Below are 26,580 nucleotides of genomic sequence, written 5' to 3' on the forward strand. Positions count from 1 at the left end.
CCAGGCAGTGTTTTGTTCTGTTGTGCAATGTGGTCGCCGTGAGTCATGCATCGACTTGATGGCAGCTAGAAGCAACAAATCACAGGTTACAGAACACGCACAAAAGATATCAGAAATCATCATCCTAATTACAGTGTGAGCTGGGCATTTCTCCTCACACCTGCCACCTAAATGCCAACAATCTTGGATCACAACGACACAGTGAAGATTCCAAAGCACTTACGTCTCCATCTCAGAGAAGATGTGCTGCTTGGGATTAACACACCAGGGAAATCTAGAAGGTCAAGGGTTAAAGCTCCAAATGGATTTTCTGTTCGCTCTTTACAATCCAAAGGCCTCTGAGTATTAGAGCAGGGCCCTAAATGTTTGCTCAAAAAATATTCTACCAGAGTTCTAATTGAGAAAAAGAGAGGTCTCCAGAATGCTTACAGATAAGGATTAATGAGAGAACCGACAGATAAACTGGAAGAAAAATAATTAACTCGGTTTGTGCCAGCTAGCCCTTGGGGACGCTAACTAATATGTGTGTTCGATGTTCTCCATTTCAGGAGATCTCAAAGGTGGTTACCAGAGCATTCCCGGGAGAGGGTCCTGGATGTGTAGATAAAATATCCATGGACATTCAGAAAGGACTTCTAATTGCAAGGGAGTTGCCACACAAATTAGGCTAAAGTTGCTGCGTAAACTATTCAAGTGGAAAAACTTTTTTATTTTATCGGCAAACAACATTAATAAAGCAAGCAATACCGCTCAGAGCACTCTGGTAAAGAAATGGAGCGAGGTGAAAGAAGGCGGCTCCAACTGGGGGTAACAATGCTGGACAGGTTGCATCATTGGTGGCACTCACGTCACTGCCCACAAACCCAAACTCCGACGCATTTAACAGCTGTGACATTTCTCTCCCCGAGGTAAACGCAACAGAGGGACCTTTTCAGACAAACCTGTGGAAATAACAAACCCCTCTCACTTTTAGGCCCCCTTTTATTTTTATTATACCCTAGTAAGTACCAGCACCCGATATATTATGGAGTTATTTACTCGTTGGCTTTTTATCTTCCTCTTCCAGAATGGCAGTTCCAGTAGAGCAAGACTACTTCACCTCACTGTATCACCCTCAATGCCAAGAAGAATGCCTGGTATGTACACTAACCAGCTGGTTAGTTCCCGTGTGTCCGAGTAGAGCTGTGCTCTGAAGGGCTTTCAATGGCTGATTTTTTGATAGTAGATCGCCAGGCCTTTCCTCCAAGGCACCTCTGGGTGAACTCCAATCTCCAATCTTTCAGTTAGTAGCTGAGCATGTAAACCATTTGTACCACTAAACGCTCAATAATTTCTTGTTTACCTGATGTTTCTGAACGGCTCTCTGTCTAGCTTGGTCATTCTGTGGCCTGGAGAACCACTCTTGACCTCATTCAGGGGTCATTGAGGAGCTCTCTCAACATTCAGAGACCCCTGTAAAGTCACTCGTGATGTGGGATGCACTTCGACCTCATGTTTGACACCTTGACTTGTTCCTATGGCTGAGTTCCTGCCTTAGTTACCTTCCTGGTACTCCAGTCTCCAAGAGTGAACCAAGCTTCTGCTTACAGGATCTTGCTCACGAATGGAGTCTGGTGTCTGCATTACAGCCTGGGTGGGGACTGTGCACTGGCTACTTATTAAGAGAACCCCCTAAGCACTGACTAAATGATTGAATTTTGGGGAGGTGCCGCTCGAAGTTTGTATGCTTTCTGTCTTGTACTAACAGTTTGCCTCAGATAAGAACCCTCCCCGTTCCCACGGTTCTCCCTGAACCCAATTCTTGTCAGCTTCTGGCTGCTGGATGGGACCTCATCCCACCCTGGCAAAGAGGTCCTTCCCTTCACCGCTTGCTTGACGCTGGGGGACAAGTCTAGTTCTATGCTGTGGTCAAGCTTCTCCATCTCATCATAGTCTTGCCAAACAGATGGCCTTGGTATCTAGCTTGGGATCAGTCATTAATTAATTAATTTTTTCCTGGTTGAGGAACATTCAGTTGGATGACTTACTTGGAAATAAAGAAATGTGGATTCTCAATATGATTTTGTTCTGAAGGATACACATGGAGTACCTACCATGTTCCACAGACCATTAAAAACCCACTGCTGTCAATTCTGGCTTATAGGGACCCCATAGGACAGAGCAGAACTACCCCATAGGCTTTCCAAGGAGTGGCTGGTAGATTCGAACTGCCAACCTTTTAGGTTAGCAATGGAGTTCTTAACCAGTGCATTACCAGGGCTCCATTACAAGGACTATAACTGCTGAACAAGATCAAAATCACGAGGAAAAGAAAAAATGAAACAACTCAAGAAAGGATTTTCCCTTTAGCTACTTTTAAAGAATATGGAGCAAATGGAAAGTCTACTGAAAAAAGCACCAAGAGGAGAGAAAAATAAATAAATAATACTTCTAGACAGTTTTACAGGGATATAAAAAGAAAAATGAATGAATAAGGGAGAGAAGATAAGTAGTGGTGAGGGCTGTAAATTATAAATACAAAATGGGAGTCAGGAACAAATGACCACCAAGGAGACACCTGATGAGGATTACAGAGATTAAAAAGATACCTGTTTTAGAAATTCCACCTACAGTGTCTTGCTCCTTTACAAAGACTGATTTTAGTAGAAGGGAAAGTTGGTGAAAATGCTTAGAGAAGTCAGCAGATTCTTATGAGGTCCTTTAGCTAAACAACTCAATTGAGAATCCTGGCATAAAAGGACATGGAATAACAAAGGTAAATTTATTTTCCTACCAGCAGCAAGTCTCATTCTTGGCTCCCTCTCGCCTCAGTGAACTGAATCCATCAGTGAGACCTCAGGAAGACACTGAACTGAGCAACCAGGACAAGGCATGAAGCCAACTCGGAATTCTTGGATGTTTCGGAATCCAGGCATTTCAGAATGACTCTATCATATATTAGTGAACAACAACTAACCATTAATCCTGAGATAATTAAGACTAACTCATATTAGTAGTCCACTCAGGTAATAAATGTATAAAACACTCCAGAGGTATCTAGCTTTGTTCTACATCAGGGCTCTTTTTTTTTTTATTGTTATAAAAAGAGTTCGTATATACCACAAAGCTTTTCATTCATGTTACTAATGCATTTGATGGTTTACTATACTGCTCTCTACTTTAAACAAACCCGATTTGCACAGTTCCCAGACTTTTGAAAGGGCTTTTACATGCTGGGCTTCGTTAAGTAATCTTCTATACCCCAAAACACCCAGTGCTGTCGAGTAAAAGATGCCTTTAAAACACTGCCCATTTTTAATACTAATAGGAATGATGGTCAGGGAGGCCAGCTAACAACATGGGACGATGCTGACCATGTAACACTGGCTGGGAAAAAAAAGGCGGGGGGGGGTAATCAAAAGGAGGAGGGTGTTCTAATTGTAACCCTCTAAAGAAGCTATGTATAGATACTGCTCAAAGGAAATGTAATAAAATTATAATAGTGGTTATGCTAGGGGAATAAAGTTAGAGACATTGTCATCTCATTATTTTTAGTAAGAAATATAAATTTATAAAAGTAAAAAATAAAAACAAAAAATTTAAGTGAAAAAAACTTTCAGAAAGTATAAAGGGACTTAAAGTTGTAAGGAAATAATTTTCCTTAAGTGAAAATTACAAAACTAAACTAAAATTTCCTCGAGATTCATTCACCCAGTCCATAGGTATAAAGGCAAGACGCAGAAGTGAAAGGTCTCACGTCTCCCCCATCCCTTGTCTCCACCAGGCCCTCCCTGCACTGCAGAGTAGATGAACCACAGACCTTAGCAATCCAGACATTTAACCTGTGTTCTCCTGAATAATTTTTCTAAGTTCACTCCCCACATCTAATAATTCCTCTACCAGGATGTAGGGCAACTCCAAATAATACTTTAAAAATAATAACAGCAAAACCTTCAGATGCCTTGATCACTTCACCATCCTAAAATTGTTCTTAAGACTCAGAGATTCCTGATATTATTCCTGGATGTTATTTGACCGTCTCCCTAGAAAATGCACTATTTTCCAACTGTTAAATTTAACTCTTCTTTTCTCCATGAAATAACATTAAGTGGGGGGGGCGGGGGGGAACTTGTAGCTTGATATTATGCTTTGAATAATGCTCCTTTTCTCTTTAACAGTCTACAAAGGCTTATCTATATAGGATTCATAATTAATTACTGAACACACTAGAGCTAATGACAAAATTTACAAAGAAATCCTGAAGTCTGTTAAATTCTTTAAGTCACTTATCATGAAACAAAACAAGGCACATTAAAATCTGAATTTGGACAAGTAGAGAAGAGAGTAAAAACATTATTTTTGCCTTATTTCTGAGACTAAGTCAGCAAGGAACATGAAAATAGATTTAGAGTGTTCCATTAGGGATGTTTTGAAAATGTGGCAGCTATCAGACACACTGAGCATGGGTGAGACATGGAACCAACTGCCGTTGCCAGCACCTAGCTATGACTGAGAAGTATTGGCAGATAAAATGGGCTGAGTCTAAGTTGGGCATGGAGAGCCAGACATTTCTGAAATTCTAATCAGCTGGCTATCAGGAAATAAATGCAAAATCAACATGTACGAATTCACAAGAGTGGGAACACCATTGTGAGGACAGGAAGAGAAAAGAGCCCCAGGCACAGGGTTTCACTTTCTCCAGCTAAACGTGGGGCTAGTCTACGTGGAAGGGGAAGCCAAATGACAGGTTGTAAATTCATAAGAATGAAATCATGTTCATTCTTCTCAGACTAGACTATCACCATAAAGAATGGTTGCCTGAACTTTTAATCTTTCTGACTCTATTAAAAAAAAAAAAAATTATACGAAAGTTAAATTTGTTTTCAAATAGGCCTGTAAGGATAAGAATGCAGGGTAGTAATTTCACAAATAATGCTCATATTGTGTAAAGTTTCAGGCATTATGTCTGAAAATAAATCTGCACATGAGCTTTATTACCCTAGAAAGTCACTTTATCACTGGTGGGTAAGGTGTTTCAGCAATTACGTGTGCTATGTAATGAACTGGTTTCGCTTCATGCCTGAGATAAACATGCATATAAAAGAAAAGGAAGATATTTTGTTTTGCATTTAAATCCCCTCTAAATGTACATACAATAATTTTAAAAAATATGAGGCATTTAGTATACGTTAATCCCAAAACATATCTATTAAACCTTAAGGCACTTACATAAACTTGATACTGAAAACACGGCTTGCACTTCTTTAGCCTGAAATTCATATAATTTCGAAGCACATACCGCAGAGCTAAAAGAGCTGGTCTCTTAAATTTATATCAAATAAAATTTCCTGGCTCTTTCCTTTATTACATTGTGTTCTCTTGGTTATCCGAACAAAGAATCACTGCAAGCTACTGAACTGCTTACATATTTCATCAATTTAAAAATAACACATGCAGTAACGCTGGTGTCAATGAACCTGATCCAGACACCTATTTCTGTAGATGCTCACTTAATTCCTACTGTTTCAATAATTCTATATCTAAGTTTTGGAAACACTCAGAAAAACAACACAAATTAAAGTTTTTATTTTGCTTTAAAAACTTTTTGCCAAAACCTCCACATATATTATCTCAGCTGATACTTGAGTGAATAATTTTTTTTATAAGGATCAGCACAAAGCTGGTTCCTACGAAGCAGAGGTTAAAAATGTCCCAAACGTCCAACTTTTCCAAATTGCTGTATCTCTAACATCAACTGCTCCTCCTCCCCTGAGTACTCTCCCTCCTGTCTTTGGGTTCCATAATTCCAGGCAGCATCTTACAGAACTCACAAACCATATCAAGAAAATGGCTTATGTGACTGTGGAGGTTGGCAAGTTCCAAATCCGTGGGTCAGGCATAGTCTTTTCCCGACCCACGTGGCTGCAGGGGATGACAAACCCAAGTCGGCACGTCAGATGACAGGCTGCTGGCTCACAAGGCTGCAGAAGCTAGCAAATCAGATCCGACAGTAGGCTGCTGGCCAATAGGGCTGCAGAAGCTAATGAATCCCAGAATGGGCAGGTTAGATGGCAGTCTGCTGGCTCAAGTTCCAAGAACCAGAGATCTGACAATGATCAGCCAGACACAGAAGCCAGATGCAGAGAAAGAGCGAGCCCCACCAGAGTACTGACACATATACACTGGATGGAAACATACCCCAGGGAAGGGTGTGACTTCAGTAAGGTGGGACCCGAGTCACACCCCCCTGCAAGGCTGTGACTCAAGATACATTCCACACTAATCCTGCCTCACTACCATATAAAGGTTAGGATTTATAACACATAAAATAGAAGGTAATTACACCAGATCACAAAATGGAGGACAGTCACATAATACTGGGAATCATGGGCCCAGCCAAGCCAACACACAACCCCAACCATCTCGGATTCCATCTACCTTATTTGCATAGTTCCATTCAATCATTGTGTTTAAGTCACAAAGACTATGGCTAGAAGGGCCGTATTAAGTAATTCATTCTACCGCAATATTCAAAGCAGTGCTTTAGAGTATTGTTTTCATATGTACCTTACAGATAAAGTGACAGAAGTTTAAAATATCCAAATGCTTAATAAACATATGAAAAGGTGTTCAGACTTAGTAGTCATGAGGGAAAGTTTCCTTAAAATCACAATGAAATACACGTACCAGAACCGCTGAAATTAAAAAGACTGACAGTACCAAAGGGTGGTGAGGGTGTGGAGAAACTGAAACCCTCACACACTGTTGGTGAGAATGTAAGTTGGTACATTTGCATAAATGATTTAGAGTATCAATGCATGCCCTAAAAAAAGGATCCAAAAATTCTAGTCCTAGTTATATATTCCACAGAAATGTCCTCCAAAAGACATATACGAGAATGCTCACAGGGGCGTTATTCACAATGGCCAAAACTAAGAATAATGCAAATGTCTACCAGCATAAGCATGGACAGATAAATTCTGGTAGAGTTATACAGTAGAATACTACACAGGAACAAGAGTGAATGAGCTGCTGCTACATACAACGCGGATGAATCTCACAAACAAAAGGTTGAGTAAAAGATACCAAATATTTAAGAGCAAGCATTGTATGATTCTATTTATGTTAAATTAAAAAGCCAGCAAAACAAATCTATGATATTAAAAATCGGAATAGTGGGTATTTCTAGGAAGAAAGCAGGGGAAGGGAAGGGTTGGGAGAAGATGTAAGGGGGCTTCTGGGTTGGTCATGTTCTACTTCTTGATCTGGCTAGAGGCAGCATGACTGTGTTCATTGTGTATTAATTCATCAAACTATGCACTTATCATTTGTATACTTTTCTGTATGTAGGTTATACTTTTATTAATAAAAGTTGATTAGTTTTTAAGTGATAATTTTCATATGAAATTGCTGCCTCTCTAAAAGGGTATGTGTGTGTGTGTGTGTGTGTGTGTGTATATCTAAACTCATGTAATAAAACAAACGGTTAAGAGCTCGACTACTAGCCAAAAGGCTGACAGTTCAAACCCACCCAGAGGTATCTCAAAAGACAAGCCTGGCATTCTGGTTCGGAAAGGTCAGTGCCTTGAAAATTCTATGGAGCAGTTCTACTTTGCACACATAGGGTTACTATGAGTCGGGATCAACTCGACAGCAACTAACAACAATAACAACAACAACATGAGGTAAGCACAGATCACTGAATGGTTCAAATGGTTAACACGCTCAGCTGTTAACTGAAAGGCCTGAAGATTTACTTCCAAACAATTAACTATCGAAAGCCCTGTGGAACACAGTCCTCTCTGATACACATGGGGTCACCATGAGTCAGAGTTGATTCGATGGCAACTTTTAGGAGGTAAGTATCATTATTACCTCTATTTTATAAATGAGGAAAACAAGGCACATAGAAGTTAAATAACATGCCCAAGGTCCCACAAGCAGTAAGTGGAAAACAACCCAGGCAATCTGGCCCTGGTGGCACAGTGGTTAAGAGGTCAGCTGCTAACCAAAAAGGTCAGCAGTTCAAATCTACCAGTTGCTCCTTGGAAACCCCATGGGGCAGTTCTACTCTGTACTATACAGACACTATGAGTTGGAATCGACTCGATGTCAATGTGTTTGGTTTTTTTGTTTTTTTCTGGCCCCAGAGGCCCATTAAAAATTCCTCCATGCTTAAATTAGTATTTGGTGCTTATGTGGCAGATTTCTTCCCAGACATTTAAAGGGCTTTGAAAACATGACTCTAAGTTGGATTTAAACCAGGAAGTACAGTCAACTCATGTGCAGATACTTCACCAATGCCAATCATATACTTTTCAAAATCTGGTCTACGGAAAGCAACGGAAGGTAACAGACAGGCTTAACTTCGGCCACTGAGTTGGGGTTATTGTTGTGATGCACGTCAACTATCCTCTCCTGTCACTCATTTGCATGAGACATTTTACATACTCCAGATGCTGCTACGCTCATTTTTTTTACACCTTTAGAATTCTAAGTTTAGAATTAGAAATAAAAGCCAAAGCATAATTCAGGAAAACAAAAATCCAAGAATAACATTCCATTTAATGTCTTCTCTTCAAATGTGTTCCAGTTCTTAACAGATCACCACATAGCCTTCCAACTATTCCCTGTTTTGTATCAGTTTTACTTCCTACGATTTTAGGAATACTAGCGCTCAGAATTCTTTTAGTCAAGATGATAAAGGTAAGATCAGATCTATTCCACCACTAGCAGGACAAACTCTTATTACCTTTTTCTCATCCCAAGCGCAGCAGGAAAATACGGGAATTATAAAATATTTAATAATACACTTCATGTGAGTTGAGTTACTGAGATATTTTGAAAAGATAGTTTGGCAGAGGAACTCTGTTTCATACATATTACAAGCAAATATGGAACATACTAATTATAAAGACATACATATTAGGTGCAAATAAAAATCAGCATTTGGGCTAACAGTCCAGCAAAAGAAATGCGAACAAAACTTCAGCTCTACGGCTGACATCACGAGTGAAAATACATGGCAATCCACAAGCCGCTACCTGAACGATGCTGCGTTTTTCACTTGACCAATAGAACTATCCTGTACACAGGACAAACAAGCAGCTGTTAGTATCAGTTGACTTAAGTTTAACAACAACAGGCCTTTTGTAATTTTGAGTTTCAGTGTACTAAACTGACTAATCTTTACATCTAACAAGAAAATCGATACCTTTGAAATAATTAGCTTTGGGCCCTCGGGGATCTCTACTTCTGGGCAGCTGGATGTGGTTCTATTTGAAATAATTACTGCCAGACTACGGCCAGTTTCTTTGCAAAATCAAATCAACTTGTCTGTACTATTTTTTAGCCACTGTGCTCTGCAATCTATAAAGCAATGGCAGGATTGAAAATCCATTTCTATGCTTTTAACCAGCTCTGAAATTCCAGGATTTGGAAAGTACTCTGTGAGATGAGCCATGCATTCACCTTCCTGGTACAGCAGGAGGAAAATAAAACAACGCCCACAAACCTTTACCTACTCAAGATGACAGCCAATCTCAAAAAAGGTTAAATACTCTAAGCAGCTGAAAATATTCCATTGGGTAAAGTTAAAATATTTGAAGAGAATGGTTAAAAAAAAGACTCTGCGAGTGATTTTTCTTTCCTTTCCTGTACTTTCACAAAATTAAAATCCTGGATCAGCCCTTAAGAAAAGATATTTCAAAAAAAACCCTATGATTGCCCTGGTGAAGTTAATCTCTTGACGCCTCTCTATTACTCATAGCACTGAATTTCAGTAAATGCTAAGAGTTGAGTATTTTATTAGAGTCACCTATCCTCTGGGTACTTTGTGGTTTAAGCAGCTGAAAGAGCCAGTTATTTACAGATTGCAACTGGTTTGAGACTCTCTGGGAGGAAAACATTTCTTCCCTTAGAAAATAGAAGAAGGAAGGGATAAGTAAACTAAGAAATGATTAGGGAATCACTGATAATATTCCAACCAAACCAATGAGAACAGGCGCTTACACAAGCAGAACAATCAAGTGCAAACAGTTTCTTCATGGCTGCGTGACCTTGACTTCAATGACATTGCTATTCCTGAACGGTCTTGGAAAATTGAAGATAACTAGCTGACAATATTTTCCCATTTATTTTGTGAATCAGAAGAAAGGAGTTAGCAAAAACATAAGGTTACCAACTATCTAAGTCATAATGAAAACAGACAAACACACTACTAATATAGGACAAAATTTTTTATGCATGTGAACCAAAATAGGCTAGTCTCAGTATACATATTAATAGGAAGCTTCCAGATTAAGTTCAGGTCACATTTCTTAAAAAAAAAAAAGGGTATTGTTTTTATTTGTGATTTTCTTGGTGATGGTCTGGAGTTCGTGGGTCTTCAAATGTACTAGGAACCAAGAGGATGTATTAGCCACGCTAGCAATCTCAAGATAATGATCCTCAAATAAAGCTTAATAGCAAATGATTCTGGTACATGCCTACCTCACAGGACTGTTAAAAGAATTAAATAAGCACACATATCAGACATTCAAAAAATTCTAGTCGTTCCACATAATAAATATGTACCAAACTTTGTTATCGCAGACAACTGACTTACCTACTGTTGAAACAAAGCACACTGGTACCTGCCTTGGGTACTGAAGTAACTGACTCAATATTTATGTAATACTTACTACACACCTAGCATGAATGTGGTAACACATTGGAAGATAAAGCCTCCACACTGGAGAAAGCCATATTCTAGTTAAGAAGAAATGTTGCATGCGAAGGAAGCAACAACGGAAACTATAAAACTGTGTACAGTTATATGCTACTTAGATCATGTGTTACGAACTGCTATGGTCAAAGATGAAAATTAAAAAGTATTCAGAAAGAGGTGGTGGCCACTGTTTCCCAGTGATATATGATCCTATAATTCTAGAATTTTCTTTCATCTCTAAATTTATGATAATACCTTTTGCATCTTTGTTGAAGGGGTCTGAAGATGAGTCCTGCTTAAGTCCAGTAAGCATAGAACTAAACACTTCAGTGTAAGTTACTCACATAAGGTATAACGTCAGCCAAAATTTCACTGTTTGGAGCACTGTACCTCTTTTATTGCCTCCCACCTACCAGTCCACCTTTCAGCGCTGAGGAATTAAACCATGTTGTATTCAGGTAGGATTTGCATCTGTGGCTGCAAAGTACGTGCTGGGCTATTAAACCTCAGCACCATGAACGAGACAGCTCTTGATGGTGAGAAATGAGAACATTACCTTAGGATCAGCTGTAAGCAATTTAAACGCTTGATACACTTGAGCTTCCTTTACTCCACCACCAAGATCCAGGAAGTTGGCTGGCTTCCCACCATTAAGGGAAATGATGTCACAGGTCGCCATGGCCAGCCCAGCACCATTCACTGTGAAATGCAAATGATACACAAAAGGGATACATTTAGTAACATGAAAGGGACATAAGCTTTCCCTGTCCCGTGTTGCCAAAAGAAAGCTCCATCTCTGCCAGCCTAATTTCTGTCCTGTTTGGAATTTTTTTTTTAACTTAATAAGTTCACAGACCTTTAGGAGAAAGAATCTGGAAATGTGCACACAAAGGATAAACCAAACAGGACTGTATACGAGTAGAAAGATTTAATGAGAAGTTAAATCAATCTGGGAAAAACAAAGAAGGGAAGAGTTCTAAAAAGTAATTAATTTGGTCTAGTATTAGAGGGGGAAGTTTTAGGTTCAGCAAAGTATAGAGTGTAATTGGGAGAGAAAGAAAAATCTGTGAGAAGTTGCTAGGGTCCATGAATTACCTTCTTTTTAATATTCTTTAAGAGACTTGAGTAAAGAAGGGAATCCCTTTAATTTTTTGTTTGCTGAGAATATGCTCCTTGGAACATGGCATACCTCTGAGACTGAACCACAGGAGCCCCACCTTCAGTAAGGTTTCATACTGTTTTTACACTTACTATAACCATGCATATTTATATAATGTTACCTGGCTAAACTTAGAAAACATATGAACAAATGACAGCACCAAAAATAGTATTCCTACACCTTGTTTCTCTTTCATGTTAATATATTTTCACTGGCATCCTGATAAGGAGCCCTGGTGGTGCAGTGGTTAAGAGCTATGGCTACGGCTGCTAACCAAAAGGTTGAGAGTTCAAATCCACCAGCCACCCCTTGGAAACCACTATGAGTTGGGATCCACTCAATGGCAGTGGAGGGTAGCATATTAAAACTAGAACCAATACGTGCTAACAACTTAGGAGCTTTTCTTAAGAAACCGCATAAAAAAGAGTTACTATCACCATTGTTGTTTTCAAGAGCCACGTTTTATTGATCAACTGCACTTCTTTTGCTCTTTATGCTTAACTACGTAAAATCATTTCCCTCAGGTTGGAAAACAAAAAAATCTCTTGACCCCACTAAAAACTCTCAAGGCAAAATACCCTTTACTCTTCCTGACCCTCGAATTACCCATGTAAGTCTCTGAACTGTGGTCAATTTAAGTACAAAGCAACAAATCTAACGGTTAAAACAATCTGGAGTGTTCACTGCAGCTGCTGATGTTTCCAGTTGGTCGAATCACGCACACACCTACAGAGACTACAAAGGCTCCGTATTTAGTATCTCCTAAACACACCATTGTATCTTTTTCCTTTCTAAATGCTTACACATGTTGAGAGTGCATTAGCTTATCAGGATCGCAATGATGTGAGCGAACCAGTACATCACACTTATTGCACCAATAAAAAGCAAGGCCTTTTGATATCACTTGTAATTGGATGTCATCTTCTATTGTATTGAACAGCAAGCTACCGGATGAGGTCTCTTCAGTTCTGAATATGATACTGGTGGTTTAATGAGCTACAAATCTTTTTCATTTTAATTCCATTAAGATTAAGACCTCAGTTTCCAGCACAATGAATTGGTTCTACAAGAAACACAGTCTTTTGCAATTAAGTCAGAAGAGTATAAATCTCAGTGCTATAAGCTGTGGACAATAACAGAAATTGTATTGCCTCTACAGACCCGTTCTTATCTCAGCTGAATAAGCCATTTTCACAAACTTAGATGAGAATGACGAAATCAACTGTCTCATTAATAAACTGGCATAATGGATTAAATATTTTATCATTTGGTTATCACGAAGTCTAAACCTTTGGTATAATGATTCAAGTATATGTCCTCTTCTGCTTCCCCAAAGAAAGCAATTTTACTTAAAATCTAAGTTTCAGAATAGTTTCTTATATATTTACAGTGACTTAATAGCAAAGGCTCTGATTTTTAGCAAAGTTTAACTGAGATGCTTCAGACCAGTGGTTCTCAACGGGGGCGATTTTACCTTTCTCAATATATTTGGCAATGTCTGGAGACATCTTTGGTTGTCACAACTGGGGGGTACTGGTGCTATCCAGTAGGTAGAGGTCAGGGATGCTGCTAAACATCCTACAATCCACAAGACAGCCCCACAATGTCATTATTCAGCCCCAAATCTCAATGCTGCCGAAGTTGAGAAAATCGACTTCAATCCCGTGATCGCTGACCAAAATGAACTTTCAGATGAAAACTTCAGATTGGTTCCTAAAACCTTTTGGTTAGAAAAGCACTGCTATGTTTACCTGTTATTGGGGAATAACATTTCAGAAATCAGGGCTACCTCAAATCTGTAAAAATCCTCAAAGCATTCTTTTGATATAACTACTTTCTTACCGAAGCAAGCAATGTTCCCGTCCAGTCCTATGTATTTTAGATCGTATCTGGCAGCTTCGTTTTCAATGGGCTCGTTCTCTGATTTGTCGTCCATGGCAAATATATCCTTTTGTCGGAATTCTGCGTTGTCATCAAAGTTTATCTTGGCATCAAAACAGACAACTGGACAAAGAACAAAGGAACACATCTGAATATCTTTTGGGGATCTATAAATTAAGTCCTCCAGCCTAGAAGGCACAGGAAGAAAAAAGGTAAGATGCTGTCATTTTCGTTCATGCTACAGGCAGGAGGAGCTATTCTGCCTTTCTTGACCTTTAATCTTTGGGGCAACCAAGCCAAATATGACATGGTTCCTGTTCTCAAGGGACTTACATTCCAGTAGGAAAAAACCCAAAACTAAACCCATTGCTGTCGAGCTGATTCCAACTCATAGTGACCCTGCAGGACAGAGTAGAACTGCTCTGTAGGGTTTCCTAGGCTATAATCTTTATGGGAGAAACTGCCACATTTTCTCCTGTGGAGCTGCTGGTCAGCAGTCGAGCACTTAACCACAGCACCACCAGGTCTCTTTCATTCTTGTAGAGAGCATGGTAATTTACATCTGTTGGTCTCTGCTCAACAAAATTACAACAAAAGTCACCGTCACCCATTAAAAGCTATAGGTGGGCAATGCTGCATACCACTTTGATTCTCCATTTTTATATTGTTTTAACTGCTGATTATCACATTTCTCTTTTAAGAGAGACAGACAATTCTACATACAGCTTTGGTTCTCCATTTTTACAACAAATTATCACCTATTTTAAGGAAAGAGAATCTAGACCATACTGCTTAATCCTGTTGACCTTCTTTGTCCCTCTTCTGAGGATGCAAAGTGAACTTTTTTTTTTTGGATTCTTATTAAAGTTTATTACTTAATTGTTTTGCAAGAGGTCAACAAAATGTCCAGGGACAAGGATGACTGATTTTAAAATATCAGCAAGCAAAACAGTCCATTTGCTTTTAATACCAACCAAACCAAACCCAGTACCATCGCGTCAAATCCAACTCATAGTGACCCTATAGGACAGAGTAGAACTGCCCCATAGAGTTTCCAAGGAGCGCCTAGCGGATTTGAACTGTTGACCCTTTGGTTAGCAGCTGTAGCCCTTACCCACTATGCCACCAGGGTTTCCTTGCTTTTAATAAGCAGACCCCAAATGTGAGTGTTATAGTGCTATTTAATAAAGTTTATATTTATGATATAAAAACTAGTGCGATATCTAGCTTTCCTTGAATGAAACATTTTTATTTTTTATGACGATAGCTGGCCTTTTGAAACTATTTTTCTTTTTAAATTTTTATTGTGCTTTAAGTGAAAGTTTACAAATCAAGTCAGTCTCTCATACAAAACCTTATATACACCTTGCTATTTTATATACTCCTAGTTGCTCTGCCCCTACTGAGATAGCACATTCCTTCTCTCCACCCTGTGTTCCTGGGTCTGCGCAGCTAGCTTCTGTCCCCCTCAACCTTCACATCTCCTCTCCAGACAGGAGCTGCCGAGATAGTCTCATGTGTCTTGCAAAGTGACCTTTTATTTAATCAGTATCCTTACTAAGATTTTTTGAAAGATTTAGTGGAAAGAACGCTAGGCAAAAATCAACAGCTTTCCACTTGATTCTTAACTACCTCTGTAGCCTTGATAAAATAACCTTTCCTCTCTGGGCCTCGATTTTCTTATTTGGAAAATGGGAACAAGAACGCCTTTTCTGCTGACATACTTGCTTTACCAAAACCAAACTTACTGCCGTCAAGTCAATTCCAACTCACGGCAACCCCGTGTGTTACAGAATAGAAATGCTCCGTAGAATTTTCTTGGCTGTAACCTTTATGTAAGCAGATGACCAGGGCCTTCTTCCACTGGGTGGGTTCAAACCATCAACCTTTAGGTCAGTAGGCAACACACACTGTTTGTACCACCCAGGGACCTGGGTGCTTTCGGGTCTGCTAAAACTAGTGTCATCCCCTTGATTTGTATGGGATCACCTTATGATTCCTTTAATCCAAATCATAAAACGCTAAGAGACTAAGACTGGTCAGTTGCAATGACAGGACGCCAGGTATTGTCAGCACTATTTTCTCCACCATCTGTCTGGTGGTGGAAGTCCCCAACTGTCTTGATGGCCAATAGTCCTGAACCAGAGAAAATCACTAGATGATAGGGAAGAACCACACTGTGACTCTTTGGTTGACAGGAGATCTTCTACATGTGCACTGAAGAACAGTTTGTGGGAGAAAAGGGATATATCTGGGTGTCTGGGTTCTGACACATTTTATTTTCTGCCTTGAGCAGGAATTAGTTGTCTATGATGGCACTCAATCATAACATTCTTTTACTTTATTTGGCATATTGGTAGGCAGGGCTCTTTGACCAAGAACTTACCTGTTCTCCCTCAGCATTGCTAATATGCACCTAACTCTTGAAAGGGAAACAATCCTGACATATCTCATGCAAAAGCAACGGTTGTTGTGAGACGCTGCTAAGCTGCCCACAACTCATGGCGACTCCACACATAACAGCATCAAACATTGCCTGCTCCTGTGCCATCCCCACGACCAGCTGCTGTAGCTCAGACTCTTGTGACCCATAAGGTTTTTCACTGGCTGATTTCTGAAAACAGAGCACCAGGCCTTTCCTCCTAGTCCATCTTAGTTTAGAAGCTCTGCTGAAATCTGTTCAGCATCGTGGCAACATGCAAGCCTCTACCAACAGACAGGTGGCGGCTATGCGCGTAGTGTATTGATAGGGATCCAACCTGGGTCTTTCGAATGAAGTACAAAGTCTACCACTGAACTGTCACTGCCTCCAAAAGCAATGGTCTGTTAATCTCATTCGTTTCCTAGGGAAAAAATATTGGAGCTCTATGGCATCTGAAGTTACAGACCTACAGGGAAGAATTTTCCAAAGGTCTCTCCAACACAGCACTCAAGTGCCTTGACACAAACCTGTGCAGAGCTGGCATGTTAATATCTAACAAAACTCAACATAAATAAACGTCTCAATCACAAATTAAAGTAGCACTGACAATGGAAGCTAATATCTGCCCGAGTCCTTACTCTTGCCACAAAATGTCCAACTGCTTTACCCACACACTGTAAATACATGGAACGAATGAGTAATTACTTTCCAGAATACTGAAATCTTAATGATGGAATCCTACAATTACCAAAGGAATTGGCAAATGTTCTCTGCTTGCTACAATGCCATTTTCTCAGCAGTTAATGACCAGTATAATAATCAACAGAAAAGCAACTTCATTCTTGGCTTTGCACTGGGTTTATAAATATGTTTTAATTAATTTATTAGTAATTTTAGCTCCTTCATTACTCATTGGCAAGATTACTTGTAACTGACATCTTCAAAATTAATGGGCAAAGGCTATCAAATTGACCTCCTAAGTGAAGAGTTTCAAATAAAAGAATTCTTAGTAGAAATCAATAAACTACTAAATCAAAATAGTTTCAAGCTGATCTTTACCCCTTACAAAGACTACGGTTATAAGCTACTTGAGAGAGCACATAATTAATGGATATATATGCAAAGTTCAGGTGGCAGTCCCAGCTAAATGTCTGCAAAGCCAGATTTTCAAAAGACACTTTCCTGAGGCTATGACACGTGTATCAAGCAGAGAAGTGAGTTTACTGTTTGGAAACCACCTTGAGAGAACATTATACTTAACCCAGAGCTTGAAGACAGTGATTGCGGAATAAATGATCCCTTGCCAGCTTTCCCTGCCTGTAGAGAAAACCAAACGATGTTAACTATGTTTACATATGTCCAAGTGCTTGGGAAGTTAGAAACATTATATAAATATCAGGTAAGGAAGGGCGCAGCGCAGACAGTTAAGCTCTCAACTATTAGCCAAAGGGTTGGTGGTTTGAATCCACCAGATGAGCCTCAGAAGACAGGTCTGGTGACCTACTTCTGAGAGGCCACAGCTTTGAAAACCTTACTGAGCAGTTCCACTCTGCGCACCTGGGGTCACCATGAGTCAGAATCGATTTGACAATAACTGACAAGAAGAAAGGGGACCTATGAATTAAGAAAGGTGATCCAAGATCAAATCACCACCCTTAAGGTGTAAATTTTTTTTTGGGGGGGGAGGGGGAGTGAAAAAGAGGGGAATTAACCATTTTAATGAGAATGGACTCCTGAGAGACATTTTTGTTACACCTGCTCAATATTTGTAAAAGCAGCCCCAAACACACAGTGTTTTCCTGCTTTACTGCCTTAGTCTACAATGTTTCATCGGCCTAAATGCGCTTCCTTCAGCTTGATCACTTAACGCAGGACTCTGGCATCCAGACACCTGAATATGAATTACAAATATGCCACTTACTAGCCAAGTGATGCTGGGCACATATTAAACCCCAATGGCCTTGCCTATAAAATAGGAATCAGAATAGTTTCTTCTGCATGGTGTTGGTGGAAGGAGGCTATATGGAAGGGACTTAGTTTCACTGAGAGCCTGGCTATTATTATTATTATGTCCCATAGAACAGCACTTTCTTATACTTAGGGCTTCCCACTGTTGCATTCCAAGCCACAGAACTTTCCTTTCTTTGTGTCTCTAAACATTATCTGCCCTTTGTTTCATTTCCTTATAATTCCAGACCTCTGGTTACAGTAAGTCAAAACTAATGCCTACTGGAGTTTACATATGTTTAAGTACCTATGGTTTTCAATAAAAAAAGCCATTTTCTAAATACATAAGGGTTTCTTCTGAAGAAATTATTTTAATGCCTGGTATGTCAGGCATCATAACTGACAGAAGAGATTTTTGCCTAAAGGATTCGGTTAAAAAAAAGAGGAGGCCTTTGGTGATCCTCAAATTACACCACCTCCGCCTTTGCATAGGGCCAAGAGGGCTACAAATGGGTACAAAAGAGAGAGCCTGAAATGAGAGTCTAAGTCAGGGGCTGGCAAACCATGGCCTTAGGTCATTCCACTGCTGCCTGTTCTCATACATAATTTTTTATTGGAATGCAGTCACATCCATTCATTTACCAATTGTTTATGGTTGCTTTCACAAGACAACAGCAGAGCTGAATAGCTGCAACAGACAGCATGGACCACAAACCCTAAAATATTCACTAACCAACCCTTTGTCAACTCTGCTTGTTGGGTCAAATTGTTGAGCCAAGGTCCAAGATCATCAACAAAATCTCGACTTACACACTGCCACTGGATGGAGTAATGCTTTACTCACAGAGAGAAGAGACAGCTCAGTTCCCAGACTCCCTTATCAGGGAATGAATGCTCTGGGCCCAAGACTTCTGATTAGGCAGCCAAGGTGGGGGGCCGGTGGGTAAGTCACCTCCCAATACCCTTTACATATTAAAGATTGACAATCCCTGATCTACCCTTTACCTTCTTTGCCAACCACGCCCCCCTTTCCCCCTAGGTATTTTCTAAAGGCCACCTTTTCCCGAAAATTTCTGAGGAGGGGTGCAGTTGGTAAACAAACACAGAAGGTGCACGTTATTTAAGTAAAATAAGTCACAGTTCTCATCTCATTCATATCTTGCTTTAACCAACTAATGCAACAACAACAAAAAAAAATGCAACAACCAAGGTATTATTTGTTAAAGTAAAGGAGAAAACAGAAAACTGCATCCTATCAGCATGAAAACAAATAAAAAGCATAACAAATAAACAATACTTGCAGTTAATACAAAAAAGCAGATTAATTCTTGAATATGGACTGATTCTTATATACTTGGAGCCCTGGTGGTATAGTGGTTAAGGGCTCGGCTGCTAACTAAAAGGTCAGCTGTTTGAATCCACCAGCCACTCCCTGGAAACCCTAGGGGGCAGTTCTACTCTGAACTGTTGGGTCTCTGAGTCAGAAAGGCAACAGATTTATTAGGGTCTTATATGCTTATCTCCCTCTGTAAGGCCCCATGGTATCCTCTTCCAAACACACATCAAGAACTGGTGTGCGAAAAAAAAAAAAAAAAATAGGTTGATGTCAAAGTCAACAGCAGGGCAATAAAATAAACTTCTCTTTCTCACTTAATAAAATAACAAATAACTATGGCAAAATGTATTTTTGGCTATGCTGAGCTTGGTTCAGATACTAAGATTTTCAATGTCACATTAATGAAACCTCAATTCTATAGAAAATTTGTCTTGAACAAAGGCCATTCTTTGTACAAAGTGGGTGAAAAAACATACCTATTAATATTTATAAAACAATTTTCACCATCAAAGGCACATTGTTACATGCTTGATAGATTAAACAAATGAATTTTCCTTCTGAACAAATATCAAAGAAAGCTGCTGTACTTGTATTCATAGGGTGTTTTTTTGTTTTGTTTTGTTTTGCTTAGTGGTGTGAGATTCTGTGAGCTGCTAATTCAACAGCCTTGATGGAGAACATGACTGGCGGTTAGAGGCTCTGACCCCAGAGTTTTAACAGAACAATGTGCCACAGAATTAAACAAAATAAAAATATATTTCAGAAGGGAGACTCACACATAAAAGAAACATAAAAACAGCAGGAAATAAGACTGTCATAATTAGTTTGAAAAATAATCTGTCTTCAAGCAACGTACCGCATTTGATTTGTGATAAATAACCATAATGTGCTATAGAAAAAGCCTTGCCAAGATGGCCTTAAAACGTTGATACTTCCGAATTAGTCCCACTTTCCATTAAATATTAACGTTGCAAGAGTTATATACTTTTTAAAACTTTTCTTTAGTTGCTGTGGAAGGAGAAAATAGATACAGGGCAGGTGGGTGAGTGGAGAACTGAAAATACAGAGTTTTGCATATGAAGAGAAAAACACCCACCAACAACATGGGCACTTGCAAACATGAAGCAACAGGGTGGTTATTTAGGGAAATCAATCTGAAGAAAGAAAGGAATGTGATGTGCCAGTTAACTTTGGTTCACCCAGTCCTAATTCTCAAATAATCTTGGCCAGAGTGTCACCGTTTTAAACTGGGTCAGGTTCTTCAGTCTAGCGAATGAATTTGGACTCCAACTGATAAAGATGCCTTAGTGCAGGAATTCTTTTATCTGCAGCCCACTGACATGGTGGGTGAGATCATTCCTTGCTGTAGGGTGCTATTTGGTGAGCTAGCTACCGGCTAGATGCCAGTAGCACTCCCAGTTGTGACAACCAAAAATATCTCCATTGTTAAATGTCCCTAGGTGGTGGTACCAAAACCAAACCAAACCCATCGAGTCAATTCCGACTCATAACGACCCTATAGGACGGAGTGGAACTGCCCCATGGTTTCCAAGGAGCACCTGGTGGATTCGAACTGCCGACCTTTTGGTTAGCAGCCGTAGCACTTAACCTCTATGCTACCAGCGTTTCCTGGGGGGGGGGGGGCAAGATGCCCCACTCCCATTTAAAAACACTGCCTTAGGGACACCAGAGAAAGTAGCCTTTGTACAGACAGAGCTGGCTCAAAGTGGGAAGAAATGAAATATGACTTAAAACTCCATCATGGATTATAAAACAAAGAAACAATGATAATTAAGGAACACCCTGTCTCTTACTTGGCCTCAGGTTTAATGGATTAATTACGTCACTGAAATTAGACAAGCAATGAAAGTACAGTGAGAGTTCTCTTTAGGAACAGTTTACTTTCATTTCAATAAAGCAAAAAATCAGGTCATTCTGGTAGACATGTTTTCACTCAGTGTTGTTTTTCCACCAAGAAGCTGCCTCCCTCCTAACCCATGTGATTCTAGCTCAGTGACTGGTCTAGGGGTGGGCATGTGACTCAATCAGGGTCAACTGTTGGCAGGGACTGCTGTGGTTGCTGGAGGAGAGTGATGTGATCTGGGTACCACCTTTGCATGTGAAAGCTGGACAATGAATAAAGAAGGCCAAAGAAGAATTGATGCCTTTGAATTATGGTGTTGGTGAAGAATACTGAATATACCATGGACTGCCACAAGAACGAACAAGCCTATCTTAGAAGAACATCCAGAATGCTCCTTAGAAGCAAGGATGGCAAGACTACATCTCACATACTTTGGACATGTTATCAGGAGGGACCAGTCCCTGGAGAAGGACTTCGTGCTTGGTAAAGTAGAGGGTCAGCAAAAACAGGAAGAACCTCAATGAGACAGACTGACACAACGGCTGCAACAATGGGCTCAAGCATAACAATGATTGTGAGGATGGCACAGGACTGGGCGGTGTTTTGTTGTGCATCGGGGAGCTATGAGTCAGAACCGTCTCGATGGCACCTAACAACAACAGTGCCAAATTATATTCTTTGAATCAGATTATTAATCATATTGAAAAAAATAGCCCTTAGACTGCAGTTCTTTCTGTGTCAAGAATTCCCCATGGGAACAATTAGTCCAAAGGACTAATGGACCATATCTACCACAGCCTCCACCAGACTGAGTTCAGTACAACTAGATGGTGCCCGGCTACCACCACTGACTGCTCTGACAGGGATCACAACAGAGAGTTCCGGACAGAGTTGACGAAAAATGTAGAACAAAATTCTAACTCTGAAAGAAAGGCCAGACTTGCTGGCCTGACAGAGGCTGGAGAAACCCTTAGAGTATGGGCCCTGGACACCCTTTCAGCTCAGTAATGTAGTCACTCCTGAGGTTAACCCTTCAGTCAAAGACTGGACAGGCACATAAAACAAAATGAGACTAAAGGGGAACACCAGCCCACGGGCAGGGACTAGAAGGCAAGACGAAACAGGAAGGCTGGTAACAGGGAACCCAGTGTTGAGAAGGGAGAGGGTTGACATGTCGTGGGGTGTTAACCAATGTCATAAAACAATATGTGTACTAACTGTTTAATGAGAAACTAGTGTGTTCTGTAAACCATCTAAAGTACAATAAAAAAAAAAAGAATTCCCCATGGGTGACCTGGCAGCAGAGATATTACAAAGACCACTGCTTTCCATTCAACCATGCATCAACTACTGTTCAAACATATGGCCAATAAATTGGATTTTTTTTATATGTTGCTCATTCAGTAATGGAAGACCGATGAAATTCTCTTCAACTGCAATGATTTAAATGATAAGAGAAATTCACTTACTATGCAGTTTTAAAGTAAAAACGTTCTGCGTGATGCCAAGCTCCCGAAACTTCTAAATTAAAAGAGTAATTATGGAGTCAAACATTTAATAGGAAAGGTTGTATGTTCTGCTACTACAGATCTAAACGGAAATAACTGATACATTCAGATTATAAATATTATTGATATTGCAAGAAATAAATGACTACTCTTACAACTCCTAAATAAAGAACTGCTTTAGGGGCTTGAGACAATGGTGAAGATCAATTTGTACATTTGGTCATTAATCACCGTTCCCTAATTGGGTTTAATTTGATGACTGCTCATTAGAGTTATAAACCAACACGCTCATTTAATTGTGATTATAATTCAATAGCTGAACTTTTATGGTACAATGAACAAATTAATAGCTAAAGATAATTTTGCTCTTAAAAATATTACAGAAGACTTACATTTTAATGAACTGCGTACACAGAATGTATGTTTTGATGCTTCCTTAAAAAAATTTCAAGAATTTTCCTTTCTCTTAATAGTTAAAGAGAAAAATTCAGACATCATGAGGTTTTCCAAACACCCTTGAGGAAAAGGTTCCTTACATGCCTGCTCCCCGCTGCCCCACCATGGCTGGTGACTGCCTACCTCCAAGAGAGTTTAATGAAAACACTACTGAAGCCTGATTTTTATCCCACTCCACGGCTGAGTTTCTTTTTGTTTTTTTGTAACTTACTGTGAAGTAACCTAGTTGCTCTGCTTACTAGTTTGAAGGGCAATATATGACCTTTAAAAACTTTTATATTGAACTTCTTCTCTCTCAATTCTTAGATCTCATTATCAACAACGAAATGCAATATTAATTTTGACTGGGATTTCCAAACTGAAGACTACCTCTAAATCACTCTGACGAAAGCAAATTATCATTTTAAGAGCGGGGGGGAAAAAAAGTAGAAAAGAAGGTAGGTCAGCCTAAGTCAGTTGGTATATCAGAACCAACACGCACTTCGGACTCTGAGGGGCACAGGTTCAAATCTCAGCTCCAGAAATGAGCTGTTTGCCATGGGGGAATCACATGAAGGTTTTTAATATCAATAAAATGGGGACAACAACATCTAAGTTTGCAGGGTTGTGGTAGGGTAAAACAGAATGCATGTAAAAACTTAGCACAATCCTGGCATGTGAGTTCAGGAAATAGTTCTCCTCCCTTTCCCTTCCCCTCTGTGTGAAACACCAATGACTGTACTGCGCAAAACAAGCAATTTTAAAAAATATTTTTGAATAAAGTTGGTTTGTTGATGAATGACCTAGTACAGATTTTGATCTGGTGGTGACTTGTATAAACCTAATATTGTTTTCAAGGGCTTCCTAAACTTGAACTCTTTGCCTGTCCTAATCTGAAATCTACACATTTCCTGGAGTATTCATGTTCTATCCTCAAAACGGAGCTACGTATTACTGACGTTAGGGACTGGCCTTGCCGCTGGATTTCCACTGGATTGTTTGGGGCTGGCTCTGGATGCTTATACAAACACTATCTCACCTCATTTTTACATCCACCCTATGAGATAGGTATCATTTTTACCACTTTACTGGATTAAAAAAAAAAAAAAGGTGATGAAAAGATCTGAGGCTGAGGTAGGCTAAGAAATCTCTCCAGAAAATGGCAGATCTAGAATTTGAACCCAGGCCTGTCTGGGTTCCAAGCACATGATGTTTTAGCTTTTCTGAGTCTGACTATACAAGCTCTGAAATATTATAAGTAGAAAATATTCTACCATCCACCCTGGTGACACTTGATTGTGCATGATGGTTGGTTCCATGTACCGAGCCAATGGCAAATCCGTATTTACTGACTACCCGCAAAGTGCCACGGGCAGTGATGGTCCAGTGGTAGAATCCGCACTTTCCGTGAAGGAGACTCAGGTTCGTTTCCCGGCCCACACACTTGGTGCACAACCACCACCTGTCTGTCACTGGGGGCTTTCATGTCGCTATTACTGCAGGACAGGTTTCAGTGGAGCTTCCAGACTAAGATGAACAAGGAAGAAAGGCCTGGCAATCTATTTCCGAAAATCAGACCGTGAAAACTCCACGGATCACAACGGTTTGGTCTCCATCTGATCACAGTGACGCTCAGGACCGGGCGGCGTTTTGTTCCCTTGTACTTAGAGTTATCATGACTTGACTGATGACTCAACGGCAGCTAACAATAACAACAACATGACATGCCAGGCACCATGCAACATGCCGGGGGTGATACATACTAAGACAGACGAGGTTCGCAGACAACGTACCACTCACTATCTCGTACACCCACTACCGTTTCCCTCCTCTCCAAACTCACATCCACAAGCTTTGCTATCAAATAAATAAAAAAAAAGAACTTATTGGATATTTCTGATACGTAAAACAGTGCAATGGTGGTAGGTGCTGATATATAAAACAGTTATTTATACCCTAAAGGTACCTGACAGATAGGAGAAACCCTTCCCACAAAAAATGCCTCCTTTCCCCATCTGAAGAGGATGCTATTGACCAAGTAAGGTGAAAGAGTTAGACTCTGTGGCACCAGTGGCTTCACCGTGAGGATGGAACTCTAGCAGGGGCACGTGGTGAAATCACGTGCAGATCTAGGCAAACTGACATGCTTCAATAAGTTCCAGTTCCAAAAAGGAGATATATTCACTACACTCAAGTTCCGTGACTCCCAATCCCACCTAAATCTTTATCACTGTAGCACCAGTGACGAGCCTGAAACAATGAGAAAAGGTGGATGGATGTTTCTAGTAAAACAAAAAACTGCCTCCTCTGAGGCCTGGCATTTGCCTGCAAACAAACCCAAGTACTAAATATTCAACTGCATCACGGGACCATTTGAAACTGTGGTAGAAATTAAATCAGTGACAGAAATTAATGCAAAGCTGCTGCTATAGTCTTTTCTGCAATTTCATTTATAGTTTGCATAAATAATTATAATATATTCATTTGTTTTCTTTCTTTTTTTACCTTGTCCTTCTGGAGTTTCACCAAAGGGATTCACTTCCACCTGGGTGGCATCAATTTTCAGGAAGAGATTATACAGCTTCTTAATTTGATCTGCAGCCTAAATGTGATCAAGTGAAATGGAATTACACCAAAGCAGTAAAAGAAAATTTATTTTGCTGTATTAATGAAATCTTAAAAAGAGCAAGATATGTCTTTATTTTCACTTAGGTTTCCTGAAGGGAAAAACAGAAAAGTGTAATTATTTTAATTTCCACTGCTATTCATTAGCAGGAATTGCTCAGCTTTCCTCCAGACACTAGAAGAGACCATTATCAAGAAAACAAAATATTTTCAGTACAGGCTAAAAACGTTGTTAATCTTTTTGTAAATTATTGTGTCCCTATTTTATTTTTTTTTTATTAGCCGAGCTATGCTGCAAGACGAGCTACAATCATTAACACAAACAAGCTTCATTTAAGTGAAAGGTAAACATGATTTTGAGAGTTTATAATGACTAGGTTTTCCCTATTATACTGGAATAAAACAGTTATTATACTCATCAATCAGAACCCATAATCTGTGAAACAACAATTACTGAGTGTCTAATGGAAACTGTTAAAAGACAGAAAGACAGAAGTCCTGAACAATACAGTTACTGAATAGCACAGATCCAAATGAAAAAAGCTCGTCCCAAAAACATAAATAGCAAAGGGTAAGAATATCCAAGGTTTCCTGGATGTTGTGCCCGAGTTCATTCCTCTCACTCTACTTAACATTCACTCACTCATTCATCTTTTTACCGAACACTTATAAATCCACTGTGTCACAACAGGCTGGCATCATGTGAGCAGGATGAG

At 39.7% G+C, this 26,580-nt stretch overlaps 1 protein-coding gene and 1 pseudogene across 2 annotated transcripts in view; both read right to left on the bottom strand.

Annotated features, from left to right (window-relative positions):
* Positions 1-1,922, bottom strand: part of LOC126064355 (solute carrier family 2, facilitated glucose transporter member 8-like) — a 43,860-nt pseudogene extending 41,938 nt beyond the window's left edge.
* The window catches only part of SUCLG2 (succinate-CoA ligase GDP-forming subunit beta), a 345,782-nt gene that overhangs the window by 122,452 nt on the left and 196,750 nt on the right, over positions 1-26,580 (bottom strand). For both annotated transcript variants that reach the window (XM_049861944.1, XM_049861943.1), the window contains exons 7-9: positions 25,745-25,841; positions 13,689-13,850; positions 11,244-11,386 (exon numbers count right to left, since the gene is read on the bottom strand). In XM_049861944.1, the coding sequence (XP_049717901.1) occupies positions 11,244-11,386; positions 13,689-13,850; positions 25,745-25,841 (402 nt within the window). The remainder of the gene's footprint in view (positions 1-11,243; positions 11,387-13,688; positions 13,851-25,744; positions 25,842-26,580) is intronic.

Source organism: Elephas maximus, chromosome 20 (genome assembly GCF_024166365.1).
Source record: "Elephas maximus indicus isolate mEleMax1 chromosome 20, mEleMax1 primary haplotype, whole genome shotgun sequence".
In the NCBI taxonomy this organism is placed as follows: domain Eukaryota; kingdom Metazoa; phylum Chordata; class Mammalia; order Proboscidea; family Elephantidae; genus Elephas; species Elephas maximus.